The sequence below is a fragment of the Actinia tenebrosa genome, unplaced genomic scaffold (assembly GCF_029948245.1).
Source record: "Actinia tenebrosa isolate PJP-AT-01 unplaced genomic scaffold, QUT_ActTen_1.0 PGA_scaffold8__29_contigs__length_14323225, whole genome shotgun sequence".
NCBI lineage: Eukaryota > Metazoa > Cnidaria > Anthozoa > Actiniaria > Actiniidae > Actinia > Actinia tenebrosa.
This window is the reverse complement of record NW_028292585.1, coordinates 13608010-13635917: the sequence shown is the minus strand read 5'-3', so window position 1 is coordinate 13635917 and position 27908 is coordinate 13608010. Positions and strand designations below refer to the sequence as shown.

The window sequence follows — 27908 nt, the reverse complement described above, 5'->3', positions numbered from 1 at the left end:
AATCGTACTAATGCTTATCATAACAATTTTTTTATTTTATTCTTCTTCTTTTCAAAAAATAGCTTTTGTTTGCATAGGATCGCTCAATTGCTTCCTTACATTAGTAAGGGAAAAGCAGTTGGAAACACTAAACGTGGAGATGCATGAATAAATTGATAGTCAGTAAGATCAGTTGTTTTTGTGGGTTATAACGGTCCATGGTTAATAAAAGTTCACAATCTTTCCCATGTCTGATATATTTCTTTTGCCACATTGAGCCTAGTTAAAAAAGAGTGACTTTGTGTTTTCGATGAGTTTCTGGAGTAAAGTATATTTGTACCGCAGGTTTGATATTGAAATCTCTTTCCACCACAAACTTATCGCCTGTGGTCGAGAATCTCCTATATGTTCGTTTTGACAGTCTCAAAATCGCTCCCACATTGGAGAGCTTTTCTCTCACGATGTCAACAGTGTCTTCATCGTCTACTAATGACTCTGGCAATTCTGATATGAGGTCAAGAAGCTCTGGTGTTGTGCTGGTTGTGGCAATAGAAACCGTGGTAGCAGTCTCCATGGCAACATCATTGGAATCTAACGACTCTGCTTCTGTTACTGGGAATGATATTTCTGGTGTGTCTGCTGGTTTAGGTTGAAGTTCCTTAGGAACGAGATCTTCGCGTCTAATGGGACATGCAAGGGACTCAGACGAAAAACCAAGATTCACATGAGAAGAAAATTCCTGCGATGATAGCGAGGTATAGCTAATACAATTGTCCTCCTCGTGTGATCCCCTTATCTCTTCATTTTGGGGGTCGTATTTTTTGGCTCGGTACCCAAACCTTCCCAGCTTGCGTTTCAGGATGTCATGGGTCCCTCGGAATCGTTTCCGATAATACTCTCTCATGAAACTACCAAGGTCAGAATCGGGAAACTTCCCTCCAGAAATATGGCGGACACTTTCGTATGAATCGTTTAAGATAGCTACGAACATGTTGACCAATATAAATGTCATACTCAGCATGTAGAGGAACACGAACAGAGGCGCAATAATGCGGTTTGTGGACAAAAGGTCGTAAAATATCATTTCTCCACCTAGAAATTTCTGGAACAATGAACTAAGGGATTCTACCAAGCTTGAGTATTCCTTGACAGTGTGACCAAACACTAAAACACCGAGAATCCCAAACGCAAGCATGTCTATCAGGAAAATAAAAGTGTATGTAGTAATATGTCCGGAGGAATGTGTTATCGAGGCTGTCATTTGGCAAATATGGCGATTGAATCTCAGGAGCCTTAAAAACTTGATGGTTACCACAAAAATGACGACAGAGATGATATAGAGCTCTAGGTTACACCACAGGAGAACGTAGTCCATACTGGTCGTCTGGTAGGGGTTGGACTGGATTTGTTTGATAAACCTAGATACGTAATTTGCCTTGAAGAAGAATAGGACAACCGCCGTTGAAGCAGAAAGGAGTTGCACAATGTTCAACCAGTTCCAAAACGAAGCAAAGTATTTACATCGCAATTCCATTATCTTTCCAACCTCGGAAATCAAATAGACAAAGATAAATACCAGTAAAAGAATTTGCACGACTGACATCACAGATCTGAGGGATGAATTCGGGCTTTCGTACAATGATAGCGTCTCTATTTTAACTGACAGGATTGGTTTACCAGTTGAAGGAGAGACTTCGTAAATAAACTTTGCATGGCTGAAAAGCGAACTAGTTGGCTCAAATACGGTGAATTCTAAGATGACCAGAGATGTTTGTCTATCGATCCAGTTGTCTGACTGTAAATCATTGATGACACCCAAGGCTGTTTCCATGTTATAGCCCAAATCTGCCACATACCCACCCCCATCGTACTCTCCATTTACCCCTTGGATGTCAAATGTATTCAGTTCCTTGGAGGATTTGTACCTCCATGGTTTTGGACAGAGTCTCATTAAATCAAACAGTGATCCATAAGTGCTAATATTTTTGACTGGAACCCATCGTGGAAAGTTGTAAGGAGTCCTGTCTTCGTTTTGTGGTTCGTATGGCAGGATACAACGGTTGAAATGAAACCCACTCCAGGGAAAATAGTTATCAACTTCACAAGGCGACTCTGTAAAAAGCATTAGCATAACATATGAGTTAACTAAATTATCAATTAGATTAATTTCACATCACCGTTTTAGATTCGTTAGGGTAGCTAATTTTTTGAAGTTGCTATTGATATTTTTTGTCAGCGTTGTTATTCCTGATGCTTTCGCTGTTGGTGTTCAGTTCAATTTGTGTTGCTGCTTGGTTTTATTTTTGGTACTGCTGTTTTCTTTTGTTTGTTGTTGTTTTGTTGTTGTTATGTTTTGTTGTTGTTATGTTTTGTTGTTGTTATGTTTTGTTGTTGTTGTTTTGTTGTTGTTGTTTCTCTATGGAAAATGTTTTTGCGGGCATATAGTTTGCTGATAAAAAGAATCAAGAGAAGTTTAGATATCATTTTGTTCATTAATTCTGTCGTTTATATTTCGGGTAGAATCCACTACCCATCATCAGGTATCGTCAGTTGTTGCTATTGCTTTCGTCATTGCTATCGTTGTTGTCAGTGTTGTTGTTGTTAATGTTTTTGCTGCTGTTGTTGTTGTCTTGTTTCTTGCTTCGGCTTGTGTTATTGTCGCTGCTGTTATTGTTGCTATAGACCCCTTGCACTGAGTCTCTAGAGGAATTGTTCTGGGGGACAAAACAATGGATTTTTTTTGCATAAGAAAAGACGTCCTATTGTTTTGTCCCCTGAACAATTCCTCTAGGAATCCAATGCAAGAGGTCTATTGCTGCTCTAGGAGTTATTGTTGCATTTGTTAGTGTTCTTGCAGCTACTCTAAGTTTTAGGTCGTTTTAACCTTTAATTTTTTAAATTTGGCCATGAATTTGATACGAAGAAATCCTCACCTGTTTTGACCCGCAGTTGCCTAAACCTAGGCATACCAACAAGAAATGCTTCCTTACTCGAGATGTATCCCTCGGTCATCCTTGGTCCTCCTGGCCTGTACCATGTAGTATCGTACAAACCTGGTAACAGACTTGTTCTCGACCATTCCCACAATGTTTGACTGGATGAAATCTTGAATAAAAGGCAAATAAGATATGCTAATTCTATAATTATACATCTTTGAGTGGTAATAAGACTATTGACTCCTATTAAAATTATCTAGGATGCGAGGCTAACACGAAAATGTGAAAGGAATGCCACAAATAGTTGAATTTTTTCGTTTGCCAGTATTGTTCTGTTAGCTTCACTTCCATAAAAGTTCCCAAAAGAGTTTTGCGTACTGGCTCTCTCTTTATTAACCTTCGTAGCAGGCCCTTACGGGATTCTGTGGGCCTGGGGAGTGGAAAGGCTGCTACACAGGCTACGCTTTATGGATTCCTTTGACTTTCTTTTCCATCATTGTGCCCTTCTCTTCCATTTCATATTTTTTCTCTCCTTCCTCCACAGCAGAGTAAAGAAAATCAGCGACATTTTATAAGTGTTTCTTTGTAGGTTGATATCATTATTAATGATGAAGTGCTTCAACAACCTTTTGATTATTTGTACACGTATATAACCGTTGACTGAACGTCGCTCCAAACATTGTACCCTGATGATAGGCGCTATAATTTATACTTTATGTAGAATCAATACTGAAAGTATTGTATCAGGGGTTAAGTTCACTTTAAAGATTGTTGGAGCACTTCATCTATAATTTTGTTATATGTTATAGCTTAGATATTATTATTATTATTTTATGATATGTTATACCTCTTTGAAGGATGAGGTGAAAATATCATCAATAGACTTGGTTAGTCGGTACCGATCATACCCTCGATTGCCATACACGAACACCATTAAACAGGTCACAAACATGAGGTAGAACACAATCTCTCCAACAGCTCTTAACGTTTCCACGATATTTTTTCTATAAGTGCGCGCTTCTTCGAGCTTTTCCCCCTCGGGTGGAACGATGGTCACTTTGGTATTGACTTCTAGATCCGCCTTTTTCATTGAATGAGAAGTCTTCTCCTCGACAGGTTTTTTGATTATAAGAGCGAGAATAACCGCAAAGGAAACAACTTTGATGGGCTGAATTACACCTATATCTTGTACGTACGCAATCAAAATCGACGTCAGCCATTGGTTGGATGTTTCCCCGCCCCAAGAGAGACTGTAAATAATGGTGAAAGTTCCTGCAGTAATTACAGACGCCATGCATAAAAACCATCCGATGTAAACAAAGAAGTGAGGCAAGCATCCCGGAGTTTTCTGTTTAGATTTTTCGTTCTTTTCTTGAGGCAAGTAAGAATTTCGCCGGAGATTATTGATATTATTGGAGAATTTGACGTTTCTAAAAATAGTAACGATAAGGATATTGATTGGACCCACGACCAAAGCACTCTGGACGCCAATCATCAACTGCTTGACGCTTAACCGCAAAGGTCCAAATTTAATAGTGTCTTTCGTCTTCTCTCCAAACTGATAGAACATAGCACTCGCAACCATAGCACAGTACAGGACAGATAAACAACAAGATACTCTCTGCGAACGCGTGAACGGGCTATGCGGAGGCCTGGTGACTACTGATAACCAAAGATGGCCGTCACCCAGACTTTTTGAAATGCGGGAGTAAAATTGGTATTTGAAGCTAGAAAGTTCTTCCTTTGAAGAGACACCGAAAGTAGCCTGGACTTCACCATCTTCCTTATCGACAGCCAACCAACGATTACATACAAAGTACGTTTTGACGTCATTCTCTAAGTCCCGGATTACAATCTGATTGATGTACCAGGAGGGACTGGAACCCTCGTTGTCATGCCATAACTTAATCCCTACCATCGGACCGAGAGTGTCTGGTAACGAGACCATGAAGACATTGACGCTTGCCCTGGCGAAGAGTTTTCGCTTGCTGTATCTATCATTGAGTGGAAGGACGTCACTTTGTCCATTCTGTCCATAGACTATTGCTACTACGTTAGCAGTTGTGCCGTTGTTTCGCCACATCCCTGTGTATACTGATATCTCGAAAAGGTGTTTATTTGATGACGACAAACAAAGGGTTTCAGTTGCCTGAAAAAATATATATAACTTGACATTAAATAATTCTCAAATCATGATTTAAAAAAAGGCAAGCCATATTTTGAGAAGAAACAAGGAGCTAACAAAAAGTTATCTCGTTGGCTAATATTCAATTAAACATCCCGAGGTTGAGGAAAAAACTGGTTCGAGTTGACATTGCAGTGTATTATGGGACTTTTTACGGGACATAATTCCAAGATGGCGTCTTTCTTACTTTCCACTAAACTACAACCTCACGATGCACTGTGATGCCATCTCGGTCCCAGTTTTTCCTTAACCTCGGAAAAGCTAATGTAGATCGTGATGTGACTGTTTCGTTCCTTTGACGAATGCCGTCAAGGTCACGGCAAGGCACTTTTGAGCCCTGTTTGTAAACTACTTCAGTGATATAAAACTGCGCACTGTTCAAAATAAGTAAAACTAATACCTTGACTTCGTCCTTCCTGTCGGCGCGTCTTGCTATCACAAGTGCCACAAGGTAAAGCCCAAAAATACCAAACACCACAAAGAATACAACAAAATTCTCAGGGTCAAAGTCAATGAATCGCTGCTTGACTTTGTTGAAGTCGATTGGATTTGGAGCGACGAAAAAGTTCCCGCCAAACGATGACAAGTGGTTGCAACGACAGTGAAGAAGTCCTACTCTTGATCGTGATCCAACCTAGAAGAAAAAATAAAGTAGAATAGAAAAGAGGAAATACTTAAAGTGCCTATGATCCCTGACTCAATAATTTCAGCATTGATTCTACATGAAGTGAATTATAGTTGAATGGTAAAATATTTTTATATGGTTTGAGAGATGCATCTTGGAGATATCAATATTTACACTTCTAATTTGTTAATGAGTGTGATGTCAAAGGAGGCATTATCAAATATACGAAACTTTTCTGTAGCCTGCGTCACATCCGGACTTTTTCTCGTTGAAGTCCGGACGGACTTAAACCCGCGTAGCCTCATTTTGAAACGCTTGAATACGAGGCTACGTATTTATTGTCCAAGCTAAAATGGCTGCTAAGTGAAAAAATTCAATAAAAACTCGAGTAACAGCAAACAAAAGGGAGAATGAACGTCTCACAACAACGAAAAATTTTGACATTTTGAATTAATTTTGACAGTGAGTAGAAAAAATTAAACCCAAGTCAAGAGGACTTACTCTACATCCATATGATGTCCATTTCTGCTGGGTTGTGTTCCAAAATAAACAGGTTGCTATAGAAACAGACATGGTGTAATTCACATCAGTATGTGGGTCATATGTTAGCAGAAGGTTGTCAGTTGTAGATTCAGTTGGAGGAGGGTCTTTAACACCAACACAGAGCGATCTCCTCTGACGACCACCATTTGAAAAACAATCCCTTCTTACACGCATGCGCACTTCTGTCCTGTTCTCTGACGTCACTGAGAAAATTTTGTATAAAATGCCGATGTAATGAAGTCCCATATGACCAGTTACGGCGCTTGATATGGTAACAGTATAAGGATCAGAGGTGCAATTGTGAAAGCCTTCAAGTCTAGTAAAGTTGCACGACTCGAAGTTCGGTACGACCGCTGTGTAGTTGTTTTCATGAACTGTCGGTCTCGAGCCATAGCGCACGTACAATGTCAAGTTAACCGCTGACAAAGGTTTTATCTTGATCGACACCGCATATTCGTCTCCAGGTATGTTGATGATGTGATACTGCATGCTTCCATTCACGCTTGGCTTTACAAAGTATGACTCTTCGTTATCAGGGGGATATTCACCACTATTCTTTACGGGTATGAATAATTCAAAGTCCTTGTTGAGGTTATTGACTTCCATGTGAGTTCCATTAGCGTTTCTTAATTTAAAGTCGAGAACTGAAGATTTGACGTGTTGTGCACTGGTGTCCCAAGTGAATGGATTCCCTGTCAGCGATACTAACTAATAAAGAAAAAAACATTGAATTAATACTCAATAGAGTGGCATGGTTTGACGGCAACCATATTGTAGGACAGGAACAAAGCGATGTTTTTGTATTGTAAAAGTTTCCAAAAGGCCTCTTTACATTGACCTTTTCCATTTCAAACCACATGTCATCCCTTGGTTTAATAGTTGTACATGTGAAGACACATGAATATGGATTAAACTCAAATTATTAATGAATATTCTCAAGAGAATTACACGTGGTATGAAATGGGAAAACAGCATGCCGAAAGGTAAAGAGGTCTTATAGAAGACTGTTTTTCTATTGTTTTGCTACCGTGAATTCATTCTATTAATCAATTTAAATTGCTTATTCCAATTTCCATAATCCGGTTCACTAGTCAAACATGCTTCTCTGATGTAGTAGGTGTGTATATACCCCCCTCCCCCCTCCCCCCTCTCCTCAAAACGTCTATTATCATTATAACCGGATATGATGACGTGAATTTAACTTAAAACATCCTTACCTGAGAACTAATTTGTTCCTCTTTCCCCGCGTCCTCCCCCCTAAGTAATTCCTCAGCTGCCGGAAGTGATATCATCATGCCTTCTTCTCTTAGTGTTTTTCCACCAATGAGTTCTGGCTTCTGTCTATCGATGACCATTGATAGTGACTTCGTCTTAAAGACACTAGGTTTTTCGTACAGTTCTTTTGTTTGTTCTAAACTGCTCCCCACCTGGTCGATCAACTGCACAGCTTTTTGTACCATTGATATGCTCTATGAAAACAACAGAAAGAAAGCGAATAAATGAAAAAGTAGAAACGAATAAACGTTTTTAGCTTTGTGATCTGTTGTGCACATTTCAGACCATGTGATGCCACTCTTGGGAGTTAATCCTCAAGGGAATGTCATGTGATTTGAAATAATCAATTTGCATAAGAAACTAAAAGATACTTTTGATTCCAAGATATGAAGCAATAGTCCTTTTCACATTTTCCTGCGCCATCTTGAAGTGCATCGAAGCGAGACGAACGGTGAGCTTGCATTGATAGAGATTTTTTTAACACCTACGACAATTATTCACATATCTCTATCATTGCAAGCTCACCGTTCGTCTCGCTTCGATGCAAAGGCGTGGCTACCATTTAAGATTGTGCTAGGAACTGTGAAGGGGACTATTTAAAGCTACTTTGTTTGCCATCCAGCAGAGCCTTTCCCAAGGGAGCTTTAGCTGAATTTATTCGTTATCAAAGTGGTATATCAGCTTGTGATTGTTGGTTGCAAATGGCCAATTAATAGCTGTAAATCGTATCGTCCTCAGCCCAAACGTAATAGCACTTCTACAATCAGAATCACTCACCTCTGTGTTGCCATATTCACTCTCTGTATCTCGACGTTGTCTAGTTTTCCCAGTTTTCTTTTCTGTTAGAGATGCATTTATTGCTGCTATTTCGATGAAGTTTCCAACACCGTGCAGTAGGCTGGAACCAACACCTTGAATCGACTGCTCGTTACCATCATTTTTGGCTTTGTTAGAAACCTCTGACTCCAAAATGGTTGTCATGTTACCAAGGAGTGTAAGTATTGTTTTCTGTTGAGGGAAAGCGCGGAAAAACAATATCACGTGTCGTGAAAATGCATGTACACAAAAAAACTCAAAATTACAATATACCAGCAAGTAAAAATATATAAGAGTTTATCTTACATTTTCATGAGCAATCTAGTCTTACTCGACTAAATCTCGACTTAATCTATCTAATCTAGTCTTACTCGACGAACCCAGGGTGTCTGGTCCTGAACGGTCGGGGAGACAGAGGAGAAAGAGAGATAGGTGTGGGAGCAGTTCTTTACCTGGGATTCAAACGATACTTCATCGTTTTTATCCGAGACGCCAGTAATTACTGCCGATACTTGTCCTATCTCCTCTAGGTTGCTCACAGTAACATTTGACCAGGCCTTGACTATAGCGTCTTTTATCTATTAAAAGATCGAGAAAGGTTAACTAAAAACGTTTGGTATAAGAAACCAGTCTTACCATGTGTAAAGCATATGTGCACGAATTTTCGCTTCTCATTCCTATACAATCCGGTGATCAGGAGGTCATTACAGGTTTGTTTTGGCCGTGACGGAACCTACCACAGATAGGTGAAATCACTTCGTTTCATCAGTTGTAATTTCCTGTCTCGTGTGGAAGGGCTCGTCAATAAAATTCTTTCTGGCTGACAGCACATGTTGTAAGTGTTTGACCGCCATTTGGAGCAAAAAATGATATCCAAATACTTTGCTACTTCAGCTGATTGGCATTTAGCAACAGAATAGGACGATTGCGTGATGGCGTCTTTGACCTCTACTACCAGACTCAATTGCACACTTTCTTTTGTTCAGTTACAGTAGTTAGCACCAATTGCCTTACTATTCTCATGAGGAAATACAAATTTGAATAAGAAAGAAAATTTGCGAAGCATTATGATGGTAGTGGGAGTCATCGCCATCATGCAAACGTCCTATTGTTGCTTCCCAACTTTTTTTAACCAGGCACTCACTACCATGGTGATCGTTGTAGACATGGCTACGTATCCACAGATCGTGCTGATGATTTCTCCGGAATACGACCTACCTTTATTTTTTTAACCAGTGATATTTCTTGTGGAGAAGCATTGTTTACAACTGACAGGACAGACGTAGCACGCTGGGCAGCCAATTCGATGTTATTGTCTTGGAGGTACTGATTCATCTCGCCCTGTTTACCTACGGCTTCCTCGATGGAGATGCTTGACATTACGGGCTCAGTGACCTAATACAGAATCAAATATCGATTAATATTCTAGCGGTTTTAGATTTAATGGATTGAATAAAGAGTGTTACTCTATAATTTAGAATAATGGATAACATTAAGACACTCCATCCTTCAGTTATCAGGGTTGGCCTTCAATTTGTCTTTAGAATCACGTATTGCAGTGAAAGTCCGTGGAATCTCAGTGTTTCCATTGCTAAAGTTGTGTATTATTAGCATTACTATTAGAATGTGTGAGTATTTGGACGTTGAAATGAGTCTGTAATCAAAGACCAAAGTGATATTCTTCGAATTCCAAAAGGGTCTATTTAGAACATTAACCTTCATCACCAATAACCTCAATTCTGGCCCACAATGACAATACAAGAACGGAAGCCATGCACGGTGAATGCCAACATCTCATTTCCTATCCCCAGCCCCTGACCCTTTCCTGACTTCCAACGTAGCTGAAGTCACATGATCGTGCAGTTCCGTAAACATCGTACCTTCCCTCCCTTCCTACCCATCATTACGGTTCTTACCCTGACATGCAGCCAGAAGCTAGTAGCCGAACCAAGGGAATCCAACACAAGAATCTGGATGTGAAGCTTCATATCATCCATTTTGTCCCCAACAGGCAGTCTGACTCGAGCTGAACTAGACCTCCCAGAGAAAAACACCATCTCGATTCCATCACTTGTGTTATACCTGAACTTATAGGTCAGCGGCAAATCTACATCTTGCCAGCCGCTACAGGTAAAACTAAAAAATGTCAACCATGCCTCCCCTTCTTGCAAGTCAACGTCACAAGTACCTCCAGTCGGAGGCGAATTCGTAACAAATCGATAACTCGTCGTATCTGCGATGCCCCCGGGAGCTTCTGCCGTTAGGCGCAGGAGATAGGTCGTATTTCCTCTTAGGAGACTCTCTTTCGTAACAAGATTTGGAGAGTTCATGTAAGTGAGAATGTAGTCGGCAAAATTGGGTACGAGTAACCATTTTTGTGTTTTGGAGTCGAGGTACTGTAGGTCCCATGCATAGCTGCTTATTTTGTTGCACAGAAGACCCTCGCAGGTCCTCTCGATGATGAGTCTTCCCGAGGGAATGACTCTCTGGCGACAGTTCTGAATGCATCTAAAGATGGTTCAAAAAATTAAATTAAATGTAAAAATAAATGTCAAGATAAATTATTAAGTAATATTTCTCCCTTGCATCCGTTACATCAATATTTAAAACACTCTCTTTCCTTTTCCTCTTTTGACTTGCTTACTGTACCTTCTTTCTTAAATTTCCCTCCTCTTTCCCTCCGTCATTCCTTCCCATTCCTTCCTTTCTATTCCTTGACTCTTTCCAATGAAAAGTATACTTACTTCAGTGCAATATCAATTTCTTCCTTAACATAGATAGAATGCTCTGACCACTTGCTTCGTTCTCCTTTCTTCACCAGAAGTGCTATAACGTACTTGGTGTTTCCCTCCATTCTATCGATATCCAGTCCCGAAGAATAGTTTTCCATTGGACTCGATTCCAGTCTCCCAATACCCGTTCCATAACAGCCACCAAGATCTGCATTCTGATTGGACGACGGTGTCACAACAGGAAGTGACGTCGGGTCACCCTTAAAACTTTCATTATCTCTCCTACATAACCATATAAACTCCATCCCATCATAATGTCCAGGTCCTATATCAGGATCGTAGGAACCCGAACCATTAAGGTAGACAATTTCCTTGATTCCTTGGTATACCAAGCTTGCGCCAGCAATCCTAGACACCAGCGGAGTCTCCCCCACAACAATAAAGCCAAAGTCACTACTCTGTGCACCTCGCTTATTTTCGATGACTGACATCACTTTGACGTAATATTTCCCATAAGAAAGCGTTTTGGCGGGAATTTTCCATATTGTTGCATTCTGAGCTAAGTTGCCAAAAGTTTGGTATACATTTTGAAGAGAGCCAGTGACATTGCTAATAGAGTAGATAGCAGCTTTGTAAGACGCGATGTAATTAGATGCGACACATGATAAATCAGTTGTCATGGAGACGGTGAAGGTCATGTGTCGACTGATGTGGGTGGCCTGCTGTAGTGTCTTTAGGAATGGTAGCTTGACATCGGGTGGCTTACAATATAGATTTACTGTTGAAGGAAAATATGTTTGGTTAAGTGGTTACTTGCAATAAAGTTTGATGGTTGGTGGTAGGTAGGTAGGTAGGTAGGTAGGTAGGTAGGTAGGTAGGTAGGTAGGTAGGTAGGGAGGGAGGTAGGGAGGTAGGGAGGTAGGGAGGTAGGGAGATAGGGAGGTAGGGAGGTAGGGAGGTAGGGAGGTAGGGAGGTAGGGAGGTAGGTAGGTAGGTAGGTAGAGAAGTGTTGGTGGTTGGTAGTTATGTTAGTAGGGAGAGAGAGTTGGTATAGGGTGTTAGGCAGTTTGGCAGGCAGGCAGTTAGGTAGGTAGGTAAGAGAGTAGATAGATAAGTAGATATGAGAGTGCGTGGATAGCACTATTGTATATATAGTTAAAGCGTTCATACCTGTGTCTCCAAACTTGATGTAATCATTTTTAAAGATTCCAGCTCCATTGACAATATTTCTTTCCATGCTGTCCATGATACGGCCAGTACTATTCCTAAGGCATTCAATCAAAACCTCTACCACAAGAAAGCTGTCTGGACTGAATCAAAAATAGAAGAAAAAACTTGTTTAGAACAGGAGCTTTTCGGACACTAGAATGCAAAGAAAGGTTGATTTGGCGTCGCCTGTGGGGATCGGAGGATTTTTGTTGCGACATCATAACAATCAACTAACCTGTAAATCTCCCCAACAAGATGATCCCCCTTTGATACCAGTCAACGTATAGATAATCCACCCCCTTGCTGTTTGTCTAAGTAACGTACCGATCCTTCCCTCCCAAATCCTTTGACCTCCACCCAACCAAGACAATAAATAACCCGGTCCGTTACCTGAAGCGTCTTACATCGGAGGACAAGAATCCGTCATCTAGAGACATCATCGAGGTGATTTGTTGTTTAGCCTGGAAGGCATTTGTGTTGAATGCAGCGGAACTCCTGTCCATGAAATCCATGGTGAACGTCTTGCCTTTTATTTGAAGCCAAATAATTAAGAAAAATCCGGTTTCTGAAAAAAAGAGAAAATTATTGCTATTTTTTAGGACAATGGGACAATCATTACGCAACGTTGCGTTCTTTATTTCTGTCATGTTGGTGGAAAACACTAGATGACTTCAAGCTTAAATTCAAATCATATTTCATTCCCTTGAGCATTAACCTTCCTTTGGTAACGTTTTAATCAACATATGATATAATAATTATAATAATTATAATAATAATAATAATAATAATAATAATAATAATAATAGTAATTACAATTTATAAAGCACTTATTCAGGGCTGCTCTAGGCGCTGTGAAAGATGAAATACAAAATAATACAAAAATGATGATTACGATAATCAGAAAAATAATAAAGGTCACACATTAAAAGCTAATTTAAACGAATAAGTTTTCAAAGAAGTCTTGAATAATGACAAGCTCTCAGAATTAATCAGAATTAATGGTGACCCTTGAAATGGCGGAAAATAAATCTCCATTCGTGAAGCGACTTGCTTTAACAATGATAGAATAATGCGCAAGAGAACTTACCTTCCTCGCAGTTTTTCCCTCCGAAGCCTCGAACACAAGTACATTCATATCCATTGACAACATCTTTACAGGATCCACCATGTTGACAGGGTGAACTAAGGCACTCGTTGATGTCTTCAAATAATGACAAAAGTTAAAACATTCATTGACGAACAGAATGACTAGAGTCAATAGACAAGCGTAGTTTTTACTTGCAAAACGAGTTTAGCAGAATTAAGAGCGCAATGAAATTAGGGCATTGCTCATTAACAATTAAAATACAAAAAAATACTCAGTACCTGAGTTGTCCCCATTCGCCTCTTTGATATACCGGTTGTGCGCAAAGGGTGCCCTTCTTTCTTCCCTTCCCTTGACCTTTTGCGCACTTCACTGAAAAACGTAAGAGACGACTGGGGACGAGCCAAAGTCTGTACATGCTACTGATGCTGTCTATCGATCGCTCTTAATTAGCTATAAATTGCAATCGATTACTGATTGATACTTTTCTTATAATATATAATAAAAAAATAATAATTTATTGACTTATATTGCGCTGCTTCAATAAAATTATCAGCAGCGCATTACAACATATATGATATAAAATAAATCTAATCTAATTCATTAAAATTATAATATAAATAAATATTGTAATCACAATCGAAATTATATATAATAAAAAATATATATATATACACATATACACACACACTCATATATATACATACATATATAATAATATTAGGAACTAATCTAAACGAAATACCAATAAATATGACAAAGGCTTACGTAAAACATGTGGTTTCCATAGTTACCTATATTGCAGGTTTTGCCGGTGTAACCAGGAGGACAGTCACAAGAGAAGTCGTTGATAAGATCGGTGCAGTTGCCACCCTGTTTACATGGAGAGCTGGCGCAGTCGTCTATATCTGGTTAAATTAAGAATGATAATAGTTGGAATATTGAGGGATGGATAAGTGTGTGGGTGGGGTGGGTCTGTAAATGGATGGATGGATGAAGGGGGGATGGATGGATGAAGGGGGATGGATGGTGGGGGTGATGGATGGAAAGGGGAAGATGGATGGAGAGGGGAAGATGGATGGAGAGGGGAAGATGGATAGAGAGGGGAAGATGGATGGAGAGGGGAAGATGGATGGAGAGGGAAGGTGGATAGAGACGGGAAGATGGATGGAGATGGGAAGATGGATGGAGAGGGGAAGATGGATGGAGAGGGGAAGATGGATTGAGATGGGAAGATGGATGGAGGGGAGGAAGATGGATGGAGAGGGGGACTGGATGGAGAGGGGGACGTATGAAGGGGGAGGAATGGATGGAGGGGGGAGGAATGGATGGAATGGGTGAATGGATGGAGAGACGAAAAAAGGGAGGGATGGATTGATAGATGGATCGAATGATGCATAGATTGCTTGGTGGGTCTGTGAATGAAAGGAAAGAATGGTTGGCTGGTTACCTAAATGGATGGATAAATGGGATAAGTTGAATGCATGGATGGATAGATGTACTACTCATGGCTAGCTACATGTATAATCTCTACTCACTGTATTGACAGTTAGTACCATTGAATCCTTCTGTACAGTTACAGTGATAGCTGGCAACCATGTCCACACATGTACCATTATTCTGGCATGGAGTGCTCAAACACTCGTATCCATCTGAAAGAATAAACCCGAGGAACTCAAGATATCATACAAATGTCATGCAAGTCAGCACTTCAAAACCACGGAAATCCTAAGGAAACATTCGTAATTTCTCACACCCCATTCTAGGGTTTGAAAATAAGTTGAGCTTATTCAGCTTCAATCATTTTTGTACGATCTGAACCTCTATCTCCACATAAGCATTGTCATCAATCACTGCAGCCCCTTGTCATGCAATTGTTCATCAATTTTGTTAGCAGAGCTAGAGGGAAAAAAGCATCATTTCCACGTGATCTTGACTGACACTTTAGAGACACATATACAAGATTGCAGAGGCTTTGAAACACGTCAATCCTAGATCAGATTTACAGCTCTTTGTGCCAGAATGTTCCCACCAATTTTGGTTTTAATAGAGGCTTTGCATCATCGCGTGACGGCAGTCATGACAGGAGGCACAACGATAGCGTATTTTTCCTCTAGGGAACTAACTTCTTTATCATGTAAATCAGATTACATCTAATTCAACAATTGTTCCTGCCTGCTGTCATAAATATTTTCTGAGATAGTGAACATGGTGTATAATGGTCTAGCTTGGGTAGAAACATCTTTTGAACATCATGCCTTATATGGCTAGTTTGTACCCAAGCTAGACCACAATGCAACCTGTTTATCGAAACCAGAATAGGCCTATGAGAGACATCACGTAATGGTTCAAAGCCTCTATTGCTAAAGGTGAATTATTCTAGCTTGCTTCATCACCTGCCAAGCAGCCATACAGTTCGAAGCGGATAGCAAAGTTCTTGTTCCACTTGATAGGCATGATATTTATGGTGATGACAGACTCAGGCACCGGCATGTCGTTACGAACAATGCTGTTGCTGTCCTTATTACCATCAAATTGCTGAGGGGAAAAACATATACAAATACATAAAGGTCATTCATGAACATTCACATGACTGTCGTGTTTCTTGTTTACAGATCCATTTTCTCAGGGTTGGCCTCTTGTTGCGGGATTAAAATACTCACAAATACCAACGGTAAATAATAGTAATTGAACTGAGTGGAGGGCAATATGAGAGGTGGATCCAGGGGTGGTAAAGTGGGTGACTATTCACCACCCCCTCCCCTTTTTGCTCAAATTTCTCAGTTGTATCCTTAGTAAGCCACCCTCTTTTCCTCGCACTCCTGGTAAAACTTTGGTAACCATGCACGTGCACCAGTAATTTCAAATTCAAACGGAGGCATTTAAAGAAAGAATGCTCAACTCCAAAAATACAAACACTTATAAATTCCACGAACCTTACGGCACTGGAATACATGAATAGAACCTCCTTGGCTAGGACGCGCTCAGGCATAATGTTTTCCATTTCAGACCACGTGTCATTCCTTTGAGAATAAGATCATTTGTTTGATTTGTATCCATATTCATGTGTCTTCTTATTTGCAACCGAGCGCAACCGTTAAAGAAAGAAATAATAGTGTAGGGAATGACATGGGAAACCATTATGCATGAGCGCGCCCGAGCCGAGAAGGTCTATAGTCTACCACATGTCCGAGGATAACCATGAACAACAAAGAACTCGAAAATAGATTGCATATTCAACTGACCTTTGCTTGTTTTCCACCTTTAACATCCTTAAAGTACGAATTCACTGCTCCATCCGAATACCCAAGCCAAAACTTGTCAACCCATTCTTGAATCCTCTCATCACCAAACCCTTGGGTCGCTATGCCAGTAATAATGGTGGGCTTGGTAAATATGACCATGATCCAAGCCTGATCAGCATTAGGATCAGCCCGGTACCCGCCACCAGGGAAACCAAGTCTAGCAAATGATGGACCGTAGGTCGTCTCGTTGTTATACACTGAAGCTGCTTGGATTTGTTGATCGAGGATGGCCCCACTGACCATACCAAGTGGCTTGCGGCAGTCTGGAAAATATTAGATAGATGTATATAATGATATGAATATTGTCTACGTAGCTGATTGGCTGATAATGGTCACGTGGGTGGATGGACGGTTGGACGGACGGACGGACGGTCGGACGGATGGAGGGAGGGAAGAGGGAGGGAGAGAGGGAGAAGGGAGGGAGGGAGGGAGAAGGGAGAGAGGGAGGGAGGGAGGGAGGGAGGGAGGGAGGGAGGGAGGGAGGGAGGGAGGGAGGGACGGACGGACGGAGGGACGGACGGACGGACGGACGGATGGATGGATTTCCTCATCAGACTTTATTCAATCCACAGACTGTCTACATTGAATCGTACAATATTTATTCAAAATATAATGAATTGTTCATAAGCACAGACCAAACCACTGAAGAAAGATAGCATCTAGCTGTATTTGGATCTATTTGAAGGTTTCCATAGCAATTGCTCCAAGATCCGGCAGAACGTTCAGACGTCGGACACAAAGTAGGATTATTTGCTATTTGAAGGTAGTTAAGAACTCGTGGATAAATACCACGAAGAATAAAGGAAATGAAAAAATAGTTGGTAAGGAATTAGTTTACACTGTTCATGACAACAACAATGATTAATTGTAGTCCTCTTTTCTCTTGTGTGCCGTTGTTTACTTGAAATTATTAACAAGTCGGTACAAATATATTAATTAATTTTCACTTTATATGCGATGAAAAATAGTCGGAAAATACATTTTTTTAAATTTTACTCTCGCTTCTCCATTTTCCGCTTTCTTTGTTTTACCTTCGGCCCTTTGCTTTCCTCGTCCCCCTGTTTCCTTCTCGCAATGCTTCTTTCCTTGTCATAGCTCTTTTCTTTTTTCTATTTCTTTCCTTTACTTTGCCTATCAAGCATTGTCATCCCTACACTTAATTCTGTTCGTTCATTTTCTTTCTCATTTCTTTAAATTTTTCAACCGAATGAATTCGCGAGCAACAATAAACATTAACTTGTTTGCCTGAGAATGAATCTTTCAAAAGCTAAATTTGCTGTAGTAACATATGCACCATTAATATATTTTAAAATATCCTATTCCTTAAAACCATGTAACAAACACGATCTTAAATCATTAACACTACAATCCGATAATAAGGTAAAAAACCTTTTTTTCTTCAAAAAACTGAGAAGGAACCAGATTCTTAGAAATTACAACAGAACGCTTCTTTGTCTATTCAAACTGTACTAAGAAATAACCACTCTTTAGCTAAAAAAATATTTTTAATAATATTAATATGCAGCACGTAAAGTCCTCCACTGGTCATAAATGTAAAGCGCATTGAGACGTTGTATAAATGCACTATATAAGAACCTTCCATTATTATCATCATTTAAAATCAAAACCTCGACAGACAGGACACTTCAGAACAATAAAGCACCATTCCATTCAGCCATTGTTTAACTTTAAATATGTACTTTACAAACAATTTTATAGGATCGAGTTTCACCGTCTCTCGATGCAAAAAAAAAAAAAAAAAAAAAAAAAAGAAAAGAAATGTCTGCCATAAAGATTCAAAGTCATCTTGGATCAGAACTTTGAAAGCAAAAACTTTTTCTTATTTTTCTTTTGTTTTCCTTAGGAATAACGTGCTATTTCGTTCTATACGTATTTTAGTCTCCGTGACTAGTAAAAATACCGGCATTGTTAAGCTTATTTTTGTAAAATAATTAAAATAAATATAAACTATATTTTGAATTTAACTCTTCTCTGCGTTTATGGATTCCAAAGTTTTCTAACTCCAACTCCACAAGTTTTAGTGGGATCTTGAATAGTAAACGATAAAGTTTTCGTATTGAATAGCTAGAACAATCAAAACCAATACCTAAAATAGAAAATTACCTATCAACTCAATTATTCAATTGAAAATTAACTGAAAACAACTGTTACAAGTGACAAAAAACATTTATTTTACATTGGAAACTGTTTAAAGTGAAAGCTGAGTAAAAGAATGGAGCACAACTTACCGTGCCAGCCCTGAGGAGCCACTTTTGCGAGACACGAAAATGCTACGACCATTGCCAAGAGAATTCTAGAGATTTGAGAATGCATTACTACTGTGGTCATATCATCTCTCAGAATCCAGAGAAAAGTTAATGTTCTTTAACCACTAGGCGTTGCATGAAGCGCCGTTTTGAATACCTATCAGAGCAATACTACTCGAGAAAACTATTAAACTCTCTTAACTAAGAATAAAGACTCCTAGAGTTACTTGACTCAGAAGAAAGTAGTTTTACGTAATTTAGATGAACTTCCTTTGCCAGCAAATCTCAAAATAATCCTTTCAAGTCATTACAATCGACTGCAAAAGAATATTTTAAGTTGAGGTCATTCTGTCTAGAGTCTAGGCAAGTTCAGTTTGCTTACAGACTGCGTTAACATGAAGAGAACAATGTTCTTGAAGAAGTTGGAATCTTTTTTTGATTGTTTGTCAAGACATTTGACACACCGACCCAGCAGTAAACATAGAGTGGGACAAGAGCCAATAGCAACACTAGATTTATTCTTTTCTAGCGCTTTAATTAAAGCTGTCAACAAAAATCCAAAGCAACAATAGGGTCTGGATTTTTTGAGCCAACAAGCCTAAAAAATGAGAAACTTTCGTAAAGAAGCTTGAAAGCAAACACAGAGATACAGGAGACAAGTGAGTCGATCAAATATAATAACGTTAGAATTACAGAAAAAGAAGATGCTTTTTAATCCTTAATTTAGACTTAAACTAAGACTTATGTGCATTTTTGTTGACAAAATCCAAGGAGTTAGTTTTTTGTAAACATATTTTAAGATTTTTGTTTTAAAAAAAGAAATTGTTAATAGTAGTGTTGTTAAAACATAAGCGTTTGTTCTCCCGCCTGATGATTTTTTGAAGAGCTCGCTATGATTCAAGGGTTTTCCTCCAGCTTCAGCGGTTTTCCAAAAACCTAACGAAACCTAACGCGCTTAAATCCCAATAAGATGTTTGCACGATGGCGTCATTGACCTCTACTACCAGGCTCCCTTGCACACTTTCTTTTGTTCAGTTAATTAGCACCCATTGTCTTACTACTCTCATGAGGTAATACAAATTTAATTAAGAAAGAAAGTTCTCGAAGCATCTTGGTAGGGGGAGTCAAATATTGACGCCATCATACAAACGTCCTATTCGATATGTGAATTTGTGAGCCGTGCGCTGACTAGAGGTAGTCTCAGGTTTTTTCGATAAAATATTCCCCTTCCCAGTTCCCTGCGCCATCTTGAAAGGTAGCCGTGCCTTTGCATTCGAAGCGAGACGAACGGTGAGCTTGCAATGATAGACATGTGAATGATTATCCAAGGTTTTAAAAAAAATGTCTCTATCTTTGCAAAGCTCGCCATTCGTCTCGCTTCGATGCAAAGGCACAGCTACCTTTCAAGATGGCGCAGGGGAACAGTGGAAGGGACTATTGAGGGTTTATTTGAAGGCTTTTATCCCGGTTCTCTTTAAGTTTTTTTCCCTCCGCAAAAAATGTTTCAGTTCTAAATCCCATAATGTATTTCATTCAGATTAGATTTTAAACAACACAACAAAGCAAACAGCCACATTAGAGCACGACAATTGCAAATGCTAAACACGCCCCAGCTATTTACGATCTATATCAAGTCCAAAATATGCTAAATTTGAAATCAAATTTTCTTAATGATCCATAAACAAATCCTATAATTGATAAACCATCTTCAAGTAATCACCAATATTAAGAGGTTTAAACTTGAATTCCTCGTAAAGAAATCCTCTTATTAAGTCTTGTAGCTAGACGGGGGTTTGTTTATAATAGAATAAATCCAATAACAAGATGTTTCAAGGAAAGTTATTTTCTCTTTCCCTCTCAGTTCATTTTCCTTCTTATTTCTTTTTTCTCCTTTTCTCTCTCATTTACTTTCTCTCTTCCTTTCTCTTTCCCATCTCTCCCTTTATTCCGCTCCCACTATCCCTCTTTCTTTCTTTCTTCATTCTTGTTTTGCTTTTTCTATTTCTTTCCAAATTACCTCACATCATCTTTTCTTCGCCCTCCTCTCTCTCTACTACCGACCCGCTGAAGCTGGAGGAAAATTCTAATCAGATTTGATCAGCGCTTCAAAAGAAGTACTTAAGAAGAAAAAAAACAAATATCCTTACCTCATTAATACAACCATGACGGGAATGAATACCGAATTATATCACAATTTGAAGGACACCTGATATAAATCTATCTTATTTGTATTACCAGTCTGGGTTTTGCTTTTCTGTTATCAAAGGACCACAGACAAGTAAGTCATAATGCGTTATATACTACATTTTTTTCTGCATTACATATGAGTAGAGTTTGTTAGGTCCGCTTCCTTGATTTAAGGTTTTTTTCTCAGGATTCTTCGGTTTTCATGTAGTTCTTTCCCAGATCTTGCGTTTATATCATTTACTGTATTTATCAAGTTCAATCTCGACTTGGAATTCGAATTCGAGAATTCAAAGGTTAAATTCTAGTTCGTCATGGGGATAGCAGTGCCGTTACTTAGATCAGCCCAGAACAGTGCTGCATTTTTCTTTTTTTTCTTTTTTTTTTTCTTTTTGTTATTTGGATTTCTTAAATTTGAATTTCTTGTTATTTTAGAGTTAAGACTTATTTCTCATATATAGCTGTTTTCTATATATCTTTGTTTTCTCAAATTTAAATCAGTATAGTTATATAGATTCATGTTTTGTTCTCATTTTCGTCTCCTTTCAACTACTGTTTGTTGTTTGTTGGCTTCGTGACAAGCTACAATCAGTTTACCACATTCGATGCATTTAGAAACCTTTCAAGAAAAAAACTAATTATGACAGCTATACTGATTCCAATTCGGTTTTCGTTAAAGAATAAACTAAGAATCCCTAAAAAAAGTTCACAAACAAACAAAAAAGATTATGGAGGAAAGATTCGTGACTTACTGAAGTACCTCGTGAAAATCAGACGTCAAGAGCCAATGATACATAATATAGTCAGGAAGATTATCATATATTATTTAAGAGCCTCCTACCTCTTGGTTTTGTGTCATTTGCAACTCCAAACCCGACCAAAGAGACGAAGAATAAAACCCAGATCATCTTGGAGGTAACAGGAGTTGTATGAGGGAGAACAACATCGTCAGGAGGTAGTAATCATCTTGTTATGGGACCTTTCGTCTCGTTCGTTTTAATATGTCTGTGGAACGAGATTAAAGGTCATTGTAAATAACGTGAACGATAAGCTGATTATTGATCATCGTCGGCTCGTCCGTGTTGATTTGTTTGTGAAGTCGTGAAGCAATACTACTGCAGCTTCGGGTGGGGGGGATTCTTAGGACAGGCCTGGAGACTGGGCATGGAGAAAGATAGAAACACTAGTATGGTTCTAGAGTCTCGTGTCACAAGACAATGACCTTCCTCGTGTAAAGGATCCTTCCTTTTTTACCGCGGGGAGGGTGGGGGGGGGCGGGGGGGGGGGGAGGGGGGGGGAATTTGAGACACTTGAAAGCCAGTTAAATATACTGAATTGCGAAACCTATCTATGACCGAGCTACGAAGGCTATGACTGCTAGGACAGTAATACAAAGAATCGAAAAAATAGCATTGCGTTCCCTCCTCCCCCCCCCCCCCCCCCCCTACCCCCCACCTGGTTCTCGCCTTTGGCCTCACTTAGTGTTTCAAGCTGGATGATAACGATCTCCAAAAAGTTTGAATATTTTTGCTCTTATGTTACCGCATATCGCTTACATAATACTGTTATTTCTTAGTGCCTAAGTATCTAGACTAGCCATCAAAAAATATTTTAAATATTTGGACTTCTTTGCGTCGTCGGAGAATAAATACAATACGACAACAAAAACAGCACGGTGACTTGGTTCTCAGCCTGTGACGTTTCATCTTGGTCATTCTTTTACTCCTCACATGATATAAACTCTACTCTTCCTCATGTATTCTCTTTTACTTAACTTGGTCCTCCGCCTCCGGGCTAGAGGGTTGGGGGGTTGTGCATAAGGCTAGCCCTGTCCCGTAAGACAAACGTATGGAAACAGCAACAAAGTAAAAGACTGGGGCACAGTCCCGAAATTGACCCACAACAGACAGCGGTACGGTTGTCATCCTTTGTTGCTGTCCTACATACCAGCAGGCATAATGGGCAGTAAGTACAGTACAAGTACTTATAGCTGACAAAATACTAACGTACAGAACGTAAGTTGCGTTCCGAACTTTCCTTTACTCGGTGTTAAATTTTGAATTCTTTCTTAATTATTCACTGTTTTCGTCATCAGTGTTCGACATCCACGCAGCCCCAAATTGTTCATTTGCTAGCCATTACCAGATTATTACATTCCTTTATTCTATAACAAAGCCTTAATTAAGGGACAACTACGAGTTGTGCAAATTCTAAAAGTTTTGAATATGTGGAGCTTATGAAACTAGGACAAAGTGGCCCTAATTATGGGCGCATGTAAACTGATGATGACTGGTCAATGTCTTCCTCAGTGATATTCTTTTTAAAAAAATAATTAATGGTTGGTCTATAATATTCGAGGACAAGACAAGTGTCAGTAGGCTAGTTAGTTTTTTGTTTATTTTATAAATGTTCAAGCATTCCTGCTAGAACTTTGGTATTTTTGCGACTGTACTTTGTTTTTCTCAGTACTAGTTTTTATCATAAAATCTAAGGACTACTACAGTAAGATATGCGTAGTCTTAGTCAACTCACCATTGCGCTTGCGTGGTGGTTACTTTTCTTTACTATTTTTTCCTCGTTTATTCTTGCTCAAACTATGGTGTTTCTAACACTGGACTGTACATCTTTCTCGCGCCTTTTTGTTATCTTAAAATCTAGGACTAGTAGCACAATGAGATATAGTTCTTTAGTTGAGTTTATCTGATTGCGCTTGCTTTGTTACTTAGTAGGTTTGGTTGTTCATGTGTTTTGTTCAAACTGTGGTGTTTCTGCCACTGGACTCTGCATTTTTCTCGATTGTTATCATAAAATCATGACTACCACACCAAAATCTCTTATCAACTAAGAAAGCTAGCGTGCCTCAGTTGGCGTGACTGGGTTATCTTGTCTATCTAAGCAGTTTTTGTTCATTTGTACTTCAATAACTACCTAAAACATGAATTAAACAAACTACACCGTTTGAGATGTTATAAATCTAATTTTTCCTCGCGATTTGATCAGCATGTACGTGTTGACCAAAATTTAACACAAAACTCTCGAATCAACAGAGCATTATGCTTTGTGTGTCGTAGAACGTCCCCTGAAGGCACGACTAGACATGAAGAGTATCACATTGGTCGACATTTGGTTTTGATTGAAATCTTGTTTTAATCTGCTTACTTGTCGCAACAGTCATAGGTTAAATATCTCGCATTATGACAATCATATGGCTGAGTTCTGGTAGACCTGGTACTGAGGCTTAGAACTGGTGAAATGATATCGTTTGTTAGACGACTAGGACAAAGTGGCCCTAATTATGGTCGCATCGTGTGTAAACGGATGATGACTGGTCAATGTCTTCCTCAGTGATATTCTTTCTAAAAAATAATTAATTGGTGGTCACTAAAAGAAAATTCAGGAAGGTCAGTCGTCTAACAAACGATATCACTTCACCAGTTCTAAGCCTCAGTACCAGAGTCTACCAGAACTCAGCCATATGATTGTCATAATGCGAGATATTTAACCTTATGACTGTTGCAACATGTAAGCAGATTAAAACAATATTTCAATCAAAACCAAATGTCGACCAACTTGACGATGTTGTGATACTGTTGATGTCTAGTCGTGCCTTCAGGGGACGTTCTACGATGAACAAAGCATAATGCTCTGTTAATTCGAGAGTTTTGCGTTAAATTTTGGTCAACACGTACATGCTATTAAAATCGCGAGAAAAATTTAGATTTATAACATCTCAAACGATGTAGTTTGTTTAATTCATGTTTTAGGTAGTTATTGAAGTACAAATGAACAAAATCTGCTCAGATAGACAATATGACCAAGTCACGCCAACTGAGGCACGCTAGCTTTCTTACATACATTTATACAAATATCTAATGAGATGCAAGATATCAAATGAGATGCAGAATTTAAAACATGCTTAAATACGATTGCTTAGCCACAGCATTTTGTGGAAAGTATTTTTTTTTAACTTGAGTTTGTGCAATGTGTATGTCTCTGATATAATAGAAGGAAGACCAAATAAGTTACTATTTAAGTTTTGCAACGCATTTGATATCTTGCATCTCATTAGATATATGTATAAATGTATACTACAACCTTTCGGCGATCAAGTGTACACCTACTTGTAAGAACGTTGTCATATGAAAATAGAACATTAGTGATTTAGTGGGATAGGAATTATATAAAAAAACAAAAGAGGAACACTGATGCTGAACTCTTTCTCATTTTTGTCTCTTAATGTATTCCTTTCTCACTAAATTACTAATGTTCTATTCTTGTATGACAACCTTCTTGCAAGTAGGTGTACATATATATAAAACATAAAATATTATATTTTATCATATAATTATCCATAAAATACCTATATTTATTATATAATCACCAATGAAATATCTATTTTTCTCTATTTCGAAAAATTGATATCTTCACACGTGAAAATAAAATGTTATTTTCACGTGTGAAAATAACACCATTGCGATGGCTATTCAAAAATACACGGAAAGAATTGCCTGAAAAAGCCAAAACATACTTCATTGATAATTATATAATAAACAGAATATTACATGGACGCTTGGAGATACGAATTTTATCTTCTCGTGTTGAAAATCTTTCACTCGTTCGCTGCGCTCACTCGTGAGAGATCTTTTCTCCACTCGAAGATAAATTTCGTATCTCCAAGCGCCCATGTCATATCATCTATACATTAAATATCAAATATTTCATCAGCTGTTTACTGAATGATCATGATGATCTATGTTATTGATCCTCTCAGCATCTAAACAGAAGATTATAAAGCCTTTAGATGCTATTATCCGCCGTTATATGAGTTTAATAAAATTAAAATAAATAAATCCCTCTATTTAAAGTGTCTAGTCGTTCTAGTGCTTTCGCACTAATTGGGGACACTTTTCACTCACACGCACTACCACTACATTCAATATTCTATGTACACGACACTCGACTCACATTGATTTTTAGTGGAGAAAACCGGAGAACCCGGAGAAAACCCTCGTAGCATAGGAGAGAACAACACGTCAAACAAACTCAATTCACATGTGGTGTCCGCAGGGCTCGAACCAGTGACTCGAACCTTTAGAACCACAGTTGTGAAAGACGACGCTTTTAAGCCAGCTTACACCACCCAAGCTACCCGCTATAGATAATGAACTAGCTCTGCATTGCCAACGTGCCAATAGATACTTATTAATTGTAACTCTGTATTCTTGGATTGAGTGACAGTAGTGGCAATAAAAGAAATAAAAGGCATCTTATTTTTAGTAAATATTCCATGGTGTCAACACAAAGGCTTGCTTATTGCCTAACTTGATTCAACTTGTTTGCACAAACCAACAAACTGATTTAAGGCTTTGTACCATTATTCTTTCTAGTTAAGATTGAGATAAAAACTGTAAGAGATGGTACACGTATCGGGTTGATCTTTATCGACTATATATCGAGTTAATAAAGCAATTTCAAAGTGTTCATAGAGTGCTATTGGAAGGCGTATTCGTCACTTAATTGTTTACATAAGATTCAAAAACGTGTCTGAGTTGGTAACCAAATCCACAACACAGGCTGGACAAATTCGTTTATTACTTTGGTTGTAGCTCTTTAATCTGCATTGAATGAGGCATTTATGATCTTATAAACTTATAAACTTATATCACTTCTTTGTATTTTAACCAGTTTGAACATTTGTTCAAATTATGGTCATGACACAGCAGCCTCAAATAACAATTCCACAAAATGACGATTTAAGTTTTAGTTAGTCATAATTTATCCCTATGTAGTAACATAAGATTTGTGATCCCTTCGATAAGAAAACCCGGAGACAGTGAACAAAGCTCTGGGAGAAGGGAACTACGGGGAAATCTTTCCTTTCAGTCGATGTTAAAATACTCTTTTCGGGCTGACGTTTTACAAGACGTTACTAGGAATATCATGATGAACGCTTGAGGAATATTAAATTCACATAAAATAATTGAAATACATCTTTAAATTCTCTTTACGACTAGTCAACCTTTGGAATTAGAATGCGTTTATATCGTGTGTTTCCAGCCAGAAACACACGATATAAACTTTAATGGGGTTAAAAAGCTTCGGGAAATTTTTTGACAATTTCAAAATAATTTATATTCTATGATTTCTACTGATTATTATTCTGAAATAATTTGATTTAGTAACTTAAAAAAAAAGTTTCAAGCAAGCTTTGTAAAACGTTTGAGAAATAATCAAAAGTACTCAAAGTGCTTTAACTCACCCGTAATATGGCCACTAAATGAAGAAGATTGTTTTGGAGAAGCAAATCCAACGAGTATCCAAGCTTACGCAAAGAACTTCGAAGAAATGTGGTCTGTTTGTCTGAACTGATGTCACAGAAGACTTGTTTACATAAATGACCCATGTTGAAAACACTGTCAAAAAATATTTTTTACTCAAATAAAACTCGACAAATTATGTATGTTTATTCTGGCCTTGATTAAAGCTTAATTAACTTTAACTAAAAGTACAAATTAAGCTGACGGCAAAAATAGAAAGGAAAGAAAATTGAAAAACAAAATAATCCTTACTCATCTGTTGTCAATGTATTGTTCAGAGAATTGCCAAATTGAAGCTATTCGTTTATCAATAAATGGAAAAGGTCCTCGCAGGAACGAATATGTTTCAGCCGAAGTCTAGCGTGCATCAGTGAACCAAAGTCTCATCGAAAGCGTTAATAACATATAGGAAATTAAGGAAAATTGTTTTAAGAATTGCATATAAAAGTAA

General features: G+C 38.5%; 1 protein-coding gene across 2 annotated transcripts; it reads right to left on the bottom strand.

Moving 5' to 3' along the window:
• Nucleotides 1-14: 14 nt before the first annotated feature.
• Nucleotides 15-27517, bottom strand: LOC116292381 (polycystin-1-like protein 2). Of its 2 annotated transcripts, XM_031699692.2 has the most exons (20): nt 27400-27517; nt 21982-22145; nt 16630-16952; nt 15781-15922; nt 14923-15036; nt 14179-14292; nt 13388-13501; nt 12691-12865; nt 12262-12401; nt 11104-11869; nt 10276-10867; nt 9578-9754; nt 8812-8937; nt 8321-8551; nt 7486-7737; nt 6227-6976; nt 5501-5734; nt 3763-5064; nt 2913-3084; nt 15-2091 (listed from the first exon to the last, which is right to left on the bottom strand). In XM_031699692.2, exons 2-20 carry the CDS (start codon nt 22046-22048, stop codon nt 263-265), a joined length of 7620 nt encoding a protein of 2539 aa, XP_031555552.2. In that variant the 5' UTR covers nt 22049-22145; nt 27400-27517; the 3' UTR covers nt 15-262. The 2 variants fall into 2 exon arrangements, with proteins under 2 accessions (XP_031555552.2, XP_031555550.2); XM_031699690.2 differs by lacking the exons at nt 21982-22145; nt 27400-27517 and adding an exon at nt 18939-19081.
• Nucleotides 27518-27908: the final 391 nt, after the last annotated feature.